Source organism: Vitis riparia, chromosome 10 (assembly GCF_004353265.1).
Source record: "Vitis riparia cultivar Riparia Gloire de Montpellier isolate 1030 chromosome 10, EGFV_Vit.rip_1.0, whole genome shotgun sequence".
Lineage (NCBI taxonomy): Eukaryota > Viridiplantae > Streptophyta > Magnoliopsida > Vitales > Vitaceae > Vitis > Vitis riparia.
Window position 1 is genome coordinate 9,262,363 of NC_048440.1, and position 10,108 is coordinate 9,272,470.

General features: G+C 32.3%; 1 protein-coding gene across 1 annotated transcript; it reads right to left on the reverse strand.

Annotated features, from left to right (window-relative positions):
* Window positions 1-4,821: 4,821 nt before the first annotated feature.
* LOC117923338 (protein CHUP1, chloroplastic-like) lies at window positions 4,822-9,318 on the reverse strand. Its single transcript, XM_034841593.1, has 7 exons — window positions 8,355-9,318; window positions 7,187-8,131; window positions 6,738-6,869; window positions 6,069-6,250; window positions 5,888-5,999; window positions 5,542-5,685; window positions 4,822-5,223 (listed from the first exon to the last, which is right to left on the reverse strand). The coding sequence occupies exons 1-7, from the start codon at window positions 9,117-9,119 to the stop codon at window positions 5,098-5,100; spliced, it is 2,406 nt and encodes an 801-aa protein (XP_034697484.1). The 5' UTR covers window positions 9,120-9,318; the 3' UTR covers window positions 4,822-5,097.
* Window positions 9,319-10,108: the final 790 nt, after the last annotated feature.

The following is a 10,108-nucleotide window of genomic DNA, read 5'->3' on the forward strand; positions in this document are numbered from 1 at the left end:
TAAAAAATGTATTTCCTAAATTGGAAACCTGATGTAAAAGGAGAAAGTAATCTCGAATTTAAAATTTCCATGAGAGTACTTTATTTAGAAAATGATTTGAAAATAAAATAAGCACTCAAAATAATTTCCATGAAAGAATTATTCATTTATTTGCTAAGGTATATTAGTTGACAATCTTTTTCATATTACTCTTATATCATTATTATCTATTGTTGAAAATTATCACGTCTCATTTAAGAAAAAATTACCTAGCACTAATCAGACTTATCTATGGCATCTATGTCTAGGTCATATTAATCTAAATAGGATTCAAAGACTGGTCAAGTATAGAGCATTGCACTTATTAGTTCCAGAAGATCTTCTGGTTTGCAAATCTTGTATAGAAAGTAAGATGACTAAGAGACCCTTTACTACTAAAAGGATTAGAGTAAAAGAATGTTTGAAGTTAGTGCATATTGATGTGTGTGAACCTTTTCATGTCCAAGCACGTTGAGGGTATGAGTATTTCATCACCTTCACTGATGATTACTCTAGATATGATTAAATTTAAGGACTTGGATAAGAAATCTAATGAATTGGATAAATTCAAGGAATTTAAGGCAAAATCAAAGAACCAATTAAGTAAACACCTCAAGGCACTTTGATCTAATTGAGGTGGGGAGTATATGTCCAATGAGTTTGATTATTTCCTTAAGGAGTATAGGATTATATCTTAATTGACTACTCCTAGTACTCCACAGCAAAATGGAGTGGTGGAAAGAAGAAATCAAACTCTTATGGACATGATGAGATCTATGATGAGTTTTTCGACACTTTCTATATCCTTTTAGGAATATGCCTTATAAACTATAGGATGTCTTCTTAATCTTGTTTCATCTAAATTAGTACCTTTGACTCTTGTGGAGATGTGGATAGAACATAAACTTAGTTTACACCATGTTGCATATAGGAGTGCCCAACACACGTATTGAAACAAAAATTGTTTTTGAATAATAATTAGACATTTGACAAAATTGTGAAAATGCTTTAAAAAAAAAAATTACTTATAGTTTTTCTAAAAGAGATACTTAATAGATGATTTTCCCAAAAACATTTCTAGAGAAAACACTTCTACTAAAAGTATTTTGAATAAAAACACTATCAAACATTATCTAAGATGTGACGTACTCTAAGGTGCAACTTCTTAATTAAGCCCAAAATCCTATTTTGCCATGTAGTTTTGGTTTCTTTTCTTTTCCTTTGTTACCCTTAAAAGAGAGTTACCCACTTGGCACTAACTTCACATAAAAGGCACATTTAAAAGGGATGTTTTAAAGAAGGTCCAAATTGTATTACTTCCCATGTCCTCTTTCTCCTCATATAATTCTTAAAAAAATTTAAAAGCCTTAATTTAAAAAAAAAAAAAATTGACTTGAAATTTGAAGCTTGTTTTCAATAACAATACATAATATCGACTACATTTTTAAAAAGGGGGATTGGATTAGTCAATCCAACTAAATGGCCTGTCAAACTAATTCTCTTTTTATTTGAAGTAAAGTCTAGTCCCATTTAAAGATTAGCTAAGTCATGAATGGAATGACATAGTTGTTAGATCAACTAACTAGAAGAACCACACAAACGTCTTTCTTTTTATTTATTTATTTATTTTATTTTAAATTTTTATTTTAAATTTTTATTTTTATTTTTATACTTCAAAATGATGTGATTTTTTCTATATTGATATTCTAAAAAGTAGAAAATAATTATAAAATTAAATTTGTCTATATATATATATATATATATATATATATATATATTACTTATATTTTTAAAAATATATAAATTATATATTTATAATGTTCCACTAACATTATTTTGATAGAACCAATAGTCCTACTAATAACTCAAGATTTAACAATTTTCTGAGTTAACGATTAACCTAATGCTTAAAATGTTAACCTTAATGTAAAAGTCATAATCTAGTTTATTAACGCTAAAATAAGAAAAACCAAATATACAATACATATTATTTGGTAATGTAAAAAAAAAAATTAAAGAAATTATTTTCAAATATTATTTACATTTTCAAATTTTCTTGAGCCATAACGAATGTTCCCTAAAATATTGGGAGCATAGGTTTTTCCAAGTACTATAATTAGTTACAGCTAGCAAAAACCTTTACATGCACAACCTATGGTAACCACTCATGACCACTCAATCTGTCCAAGATTTGAATTACCCAAACACAACCAAACAGTAGTTGATAATTTATTATCACAAAATAATTCTATCCCTTAATATAGGTGAAGATAATTTTGTTAAGTGAGTTGTACAATTACTTGTTAGGGTTATTTGGACAAATAAGTCAAAATACTCGCAAAATAGCAAAAATGACTCTCTTATTAGTTTTCTTAAAATTTGACTATATTTGGACAAGTTTGCTCCTTTGTTTTATTCCCCTCCAAATATTTTTTTTTTCTCTCAATTTTTTTTATTTACTTTAACCTCTTTAAATCCATTTGGATCTCTTTCACGGACCCAACATAACTTCATCTTTAACTTAGCCTCTCACAACTAAAATTTTATTTTTTTTCATATACCTTTTAACTTTCTTTCATTCCTTCTTAGTCTTTACTCTCTTTCTTTCTTAAGTGATGATTCTTTATAATCTTAGCGAGGTTTGGTAAACCAATTTAATAAGTGACTTAATAACTTAATTTAAGTTATTATGTAAATCAAATATGTTTTGTAAAATGATTTAGGTATGACTTAAAGTAAAAAACAACTTTAAGTAATAAATAATATTTTTAGAATCGAATCGGATGTTAAATTAGAAAAGTTACAGGTTCACGGTTTACTGGTCGGATCAACCAGTGGTTGAACCGACCAGTGGTCGAACTGTGATCAAGCCGATGATGTCATAAATATATAATTTATATTTTATTAAAATAAAAAATAATTTTAAAATATTTAAAATATATATAATTAAAAATTAATAATATTTGTAATATTATTTATTCATTTTTATATAAATGTATTCATATTTTAAATTTATTAAACAAAATATGTACAATATTAAATATAAAAATATATTGAAAATAGAAAAAAAAAAAAAACTGTGTATATATATATTATTTTTTGAAATAACCTATGTAGTTGTTGCCTGTTAGCTTTTTACACAAATAAAGGCGTAGCATAGTGGAGAGATTATCCTACCTTAAACTTAAGGTCCCTGGTTCTTGTTGCAACAACAAATCTGATTTTGATCCCATATCGAAAATGAGAGGAAATATGAATAGCTTTATAAACCTACTTGTTGGGTCATGGAGCTTGTTAGTGTATGACATAATGGCCACTTTGCAAGAATAGGAGTGGACATGGAATATTGGTTGTGGGTGAAATTTGGTCCATTTGGCAAAAATAAAACAAGTAAAAAGTGGTGGCTCACCTAGTTCACTAGTCCAACCATCAATTCAAGCGGTTCGAGATTGGTCCAATAGGCAGATAGATCAAAATGAGGAACCGGACTGGAAAGCAATTAACTTTCAAATTTCAAATGAATTTTCTTTTTTAAAAAAAAAAAACTTTTTATTGACTTATTATTTACTTTTAATTTTTTTTATTAAATAGAAAAAGTTAAAATATTTTTCTTTTTCTAAATATTAAAAGTGAACCGATAGGTTTTTTTTTTTTTTTTTTTTTAACTTCTTAATAGAGATAAAATATTAAAAAAAATAAATAACTTAATATTTAATACTATTAAGCACTATTTAGTTTTAAGTTCTATTTAAAATTAAGTAAAAAAAAACAAACATCACCCTACTCTTTCTTTCTTAATCAATAATGTTCTAGGAAAACCTCCTCTCATTTTATGATATTTTGATAATGCTTTCTCTTGTAAATCATGTTCTCACCATTATTGCAATTATTAAAAAACTAAATAAATAATAAAAAATAAAGTTGATAGAAACATATAACAATTTTTTTTTTTTCTCATTCAAGATACTGTGGGTCCATAAACTTGATGTAAATTAAAAAGAAAAAGAAGTTTATGATTAAGTTCTTAATCATAATGATCACTTGAACCGAATTATAGTTAAGTTTCATTTTTAAAAAAAACTTAACTTTGGTTAAGTTTCATTACATCTATAAAGAATTTGATTAAGGTTATATTTTTATTTAGAATGTTTATTTGAACATAAATATAATTAAGTTTCATTTATGACTAAAATAAAGGGGAATTAAGGTTGAAACCCCCCCCCCCCCCCCCCCCCCCCCCCCCCCCAACTCTTCAACATTAAAGAACCTATTGAAAATCAACAAATTTCAAAAATATTCCAACACCACCAACTAAAATCTAGAGATTTAACCAATAATAGCTTTCAATTCAATTTTATCTTCAACATTATTGACGTTTGTTTGAAACAACAAAAAATCCTAACCAAGAATAAAGAGAAAAATGGAGGACGTGAAGAATCTCAAAGAAAAAAGAAATACGAGAGAATTTCGCTCTTTGATTTTTGACATGAGTAAGATTCTAATCTTTAATCCGTTAATATTTTCTTTAGGGTTTTGAACTTCAATGAAAAGGGGTAGCAAAAAACAGGAGGAAAAAGAAAAAAAGGCTAGAAATGAGAGAGAAATGGTGTTTTTAAAGGGCTTAAAGAAGGGTAAAAATGTCCTAAATTGGTAATTTCCCTAGAGAATGAAAAAAATGGGTCCTTTTTCCAATTTCAAACTTATCCCTTTTAACCAAATATCCCTACTTATGAGGGAAAATTGAATGCCCTCTAATTCCTTTTTTGCAATGTATTGTGTAAAATTGCCTCAAGATAGGATTAATAACTCAAAACAGATCATTCACTACTCAAATTTGGCTTTCCTAGATACAAAATACACTATTTCTTAAATAATTCTGCTTCACACAAATCAGCAGAGATGAGTGCCAACACTGCATTTTCATCAAGATACTATGAACAATATATGAGTATCAAAAACTCTACAAAATTTTCAATCCTTCTCTGTTACACCAACTTTTTAACTTTAAAACAGTCCCAACAACAAAAAAGGCAACTCATACCAGAATCACACTTTGAAAACTCATCTTTTGTATTAGACTCACTGAGATGGTAAGCCTACATTGTTTTTCCCTTTCTGATCTTTGTATTTTTTGTTAAGAAGGTGTGCAAGATTGCGAAGCTCCTCAAATGCATGCATTGTTTCTACATCAAATCCTCCTGCAAACTGCAATCAAGAGAGAAAGAAAATGATATTATGACTCTTCTATGTATCTTGGACAGGAGCTAACCTACTCTCTGCTTGTAGTTGATTTAGTAACAGCAAATTAAAGGTTGGGTTGCTATGCATATTCTGGTCATGGTTAATGGGATTATGGTTGAGAAGCCTAGAAACTGTCCCTTAATGTTCTAAGATAAGAAAAAACAAAGAGGAATTTGACACAACAATATAGTTTTGTAGTGAGATGTAGCTGCAGGGGGCCATCCCTACTGCTCCTTAAAACAGGAGTATCTTCGATTTTTATTGTTAATGCATTTTACAAACCTGATGAATTCTGAAAGCAAATCTCACTCCCTGGAGCAGCATATAGTCCATTGCTGGATCTTTTTCAAATGCCCCCTTGGACTGAAGTTCCATAGCTACCCTCCTCATGTACTTCTTAGCCAACTTGACCGAGCCAAACTTTATCTGCAGGCAATGTACAGTGATTGAATATGTAACTGAGGCTGAATAAGTGAATGGATGGAGGATATATAACTGAGGCTGGATAGATAATAAGTTGAATCTTGTCAAGCCTATGTAGTTTTCACCCCATGGCATAAACCAAGTGCGGATTCAAAATAACTTCACGATCATTTTGAATGATAAACACAACATGAGATTACTTTACCTTACTTATAATCCCATTGTCAAGCATCCAATCTGTGGGAATTTGGAACTCCTTGCAATTACGCATCAATGATTCTCTTGTTCGGAAAAGGTTATAAACACTGCGCTCCATCCTGGCATGGGAGCAGATGATAAGTTACAGACTTTAGGAAGGAGTAAAGAATAGAGTTTCAGGTTCTTACTTCTCAGATAAAGCAACCATTTTTTTCAGGGCAATGTCACAGGGCACTCTCGGGTCATCCTTGTAATAAGAAACTTCTGATTCCAGCTTCTTGAGATCTCTATACCCGAATGCTGCTTCTCGCAATGTGTCAGCCTTCTTCTCTGGCCAATCAAAGTGCTTTAAGACTGCCCTTTCATCCACCTTTGGAAGCATTTTAAGGAACATAAGAAATCTGCGTATCAGTCTTAGAGTGCATTGGTAGTGATTTTAGAAAGTGTTTTTAGACTTTCTTACAATTGAAAATTTTTATCTTTCAAGGATTAAAAAAACTAAAAACACTTCCTAAAATCGCTACCAAACGCACACTTAATTTAATGTTTGAAAAATAATGCTAACAGAAACCTCTTCAATGGTAATGCTATCAATAGATTCCCAAGAAAAGAACAAGCATGTACAGAACAAACAGTCAAGGTAGAATAGTTAAAGGGGTTTGTTTATTTCATAGAAAGGCAAAACTTCAAGTGAATTGTGCACAAATCAAGTAGTAATGTCAATGAAATTTTCATTTTGAAACATACAATGACCCTTGTTTATGTATTTGACTTCCCTAAAATGAATTTGTATAATTTCCAAAATTTAGCCAACAAAGTTCACGAGGTTAACTTAGATATGATAATGATCAACTTACAAGAAAGCAAAGCTCATCATCAAGCCACTTCACAAATGCAACAACATCTTCAATGTTCTGATAAATTGCATTATTGACCTCTCTTATCAAAGAGTTCACAAATTCTCCTTGAGTCTCAACATCTGCCTTTATCTGCATACACAATGACAATTGTAAACAAAAAGATCTGAACTGGTCAACTAAAACTCAGTTGAAACCTATTCAAGCAGCAACTTCTAGTTATATTCCAATTTATTTCCATGAAAACATTGGAAAAGAAACAGAAACTCCAACATGACATAAAGATTCCAAGCTTCCATTTCTTTTTCCTTGTCTGTTTGGTAACAAACAGACGACTGATGCTAGAAAGAGAATTTGGGACCCACAATCATTTTCCATTAAAACATCCTAGCTCGAGGACAAATGGGCTGAAAAATGACAAATTGAGTGAGAAATTAGCAAGTACTCACGGCAAGCAAATATGATGACCGATTCTCAATTTCACCAATCATGTTGCTTCGAACATTTGCAACATCAGGGGTATCATAGATTCCTCCATTAGAAGAATCCTTCCTAGAGTCCCTCTTCATAAGGGAATGATAGAACTCGACAACTTGTGGAGCTCGCTGCACAATTCCTGTGGTACTCCTTGCTGAGAACTTAGGAGGAGGTGGTGGTGGAGGGGGAGGTGGAGGGGGTGGTGGAATTTGAGCCAAAACCTCCTCTTTGGGTCCACTTGAAAGGGCACCAGAAGGCCTAGGAGGGGGATTAGGAATGCGCAATGCCCTCTTTTCAACATCTAAAGAAGCCATAAATTTACCAGTTTCCTGGCAATTTCCCCAGAGTTGAGGTTTTTGAACTATACCCAACTCATATTTTTGAGAAACCAATGGCTCTGCTTCCTTTTCCATTTCTTTTGGGCACATAAAACCATCAGATTGTCTCCTCTTACTTTGTACAAGGTCTTCTGCACTGCATTTTGATCCACTTATAGAGTGTCTTCTTCTTGGACTTCTTCCTTCTTCCGGGTCTACCCAACTTTTTTCTAAAAGATTATCAGGGCAATCTAGATTTGGCAAATCCTCACTAATAATAGGCCATTTCTTCAACTTCTTTATCAAATTTAACCTCTTGATGCTACTATATTCTAGGGAATCATCAGTCTGACATGAAAATGAGCTGTCAGATTCACGACTCCCTTCGATTGAATTTGGGCTTGACGTCTTGTCTGAATTTGTCACTGAACATGAATTGCGCAATTCATTCCGTAAACAAGAATTGACCCACCTCAAGTACACAAGCTCCTCCACCTCATTCAATCGGCTCATCTGTAGGTCTTCAACTTGTTTACACAAATCTTCATTTGTGTGTCTTAACAAGGATGCCTCGGCCTGAATATTTGCAACTGTATCACTCTGCTTAATATTCAAGAAAAGGGAGTAAGCAAAGAGAAATATATCAGTTCAATAAAAGGATAAAAATATCATACTTCCAATAGCCACCCAAGATAAAAATCAATGAAAGAATAGGTCATCAGACAAAAATGATCAATAAAAACGCACAAGAAGAATGGTTAAATAAATAAATATTTATTTATTTATATTTTCTCACTAGCCAAACATGGGTTAGTGATCATACCTCATAAACTTTGGAGAGTGTATTCAATTGGGATTCCGTTGAAGAAAGTCTGCAAGAAAGGTCTCGCTTTTGAAGCTGGAGCTCCTTGTTCAAGCGCCTCAACTCAACGACTTCCATCTCAAGAGTTCGCTGTGATGGTGCTGATGAAATTTCAAGGTCTTCCCTTTTCAGTACTTCTTCCCGCCTTTCTGCAATAGAAGCTAAGCCTGATAATTGTTCAGAGAGGCTTGTTTTTTCGGATTCTAGAAGTCTAACTTTCTGAGATAGTTCATTAACTTCGCTCTTCTTCACCTCAAGTTCCCTCTCAAGATCCAAAATTTCCGGATTCCTCTTAAATTCCAACAACTCAGCTTGAAGTTTGAATTCCCTTTCTTTCGACTCCTGAAGCAAGCTTCTCAAATGATCAAGCTCAAGAAACAAGTCACGAGAAGACTTGGTGCGGTTGCTATTGTACAACTGCGGATGAACTTGACTGGCATTCACAGAACACGATAGGTCACCGATAAGCGACCGCTTGACACGGGAATGCGAAGTCACTAATGGGTTCTTCTGGTTGACAATGTCTGAGCTAGTGAGCGGCACTTTCTTGGCAGCCGCAGTGGTCTGCAACTTGTTCTTCTTGTCCGCTGAAAACCCCTTCACAATGTGAGAACCCCACGAAGAAGCAGACCGCAGTCTTGAGGGGTTGCTGCTGGTTTTCCCCTGATTTTGATCGGCAAACTTTAATGATTTCACTCGATTCTCAGATGGGTTTTCTTCTCTCATTGTGAACGAAACTCGAAGATTGACACCAGACAAAATAAATTTTCAACAAGACTTTCACACCCTACAGCCAAAATCGTTTCAGACCCATCAGTATCTGAATGAAAGAATGGTCCAAAAACTTGGCTTAATGGTTGAAAAACATAATGGGTTGGGGGTGGTACTGGAGACTGATGATGAGAGTGGGAGCTCCAATGTCGAGTATCGAGGAATAGGCAGATTTGCTAAAAAAGCGGATGCTTTGGCAGCTTTCCATTATTCCGTTCTTACCATTTGAAATTTTGAAATTTGAATGGTGAGAGAGGAGGAGTGCTGTGGAGAGTGCCCAGGCAACGGTCAGATTGTGCTGGTGGGCCCCACAGTTTAGGGTAGTGTCTGTGTGAAATATGCTTAGAGATTACCGCATTCTTGTAATTTAGCAGTGGCGGAGTTCCCTCCTTTGCTTTCTCCCATGACACGTTGGCCAATGAGCTAAAGCTTTGCAAACCATTTTTTAGAAAAAGTAATCAATTGTTTTAGATGATAACCTAACAAGCTTTTTTATTTATGGTTGATTTGACTTAATTTTAAGCTTATAAAGGAAGTCTTTTTTTAAAGATTTTTAAATGGAAAAACTTTTTTTTTTAAAAAAAATTGTTAATTTTTAATTATTATATTTAGTGAGATTACAAATATTCCTATAAACTTTTGTATTTAAAACAAATAATTTTTTTAAAACTCTTTTAATGTTGTAAATTTCATAATTAGCTTTTGAGTCCTAATGCTTTTTTTTTTTTTTTAAACTCAATTTAGTTACAATCAAACACTAGACTAAAGAACTTTTATTATCTGAAAGCTCTTTTAAGTCTCACAAATCGGTCTTTGTGGAAATAGTGAGCTCCAACCTAGCACATTTCTTTCTTTTTTTTTTTTTTTACTTTGAAAATTTTCTAAAAATTTGATAATTAAGAAATGAACATATTTTTTATTTCTAAATTTATAAATAAAATCAT

Coding starts and splice junctions, on each gene's coding strand:
- LOC117923338 (XM_034841593.1), bottom strand. CDS start 9,119: ATGAGAGAAGAAAACCCATCTGAGAATCGAGTGAAATCATTAAAGTTT. Junction 5,686..5,887: donor ACAATGGGATTATAAGTAAG/GTAAAGTAATCT, acceptor CATTGCCTGCAG/ATAAAGTTTGGCTCGGTCAA. Junction 5,224..5,541: donor TTGCTTTCAGAATTCATCAG/GTTTGTAAAATG, acceptor TCTTGATTGCAG/TTTGCAGGAGGATTTGATGT.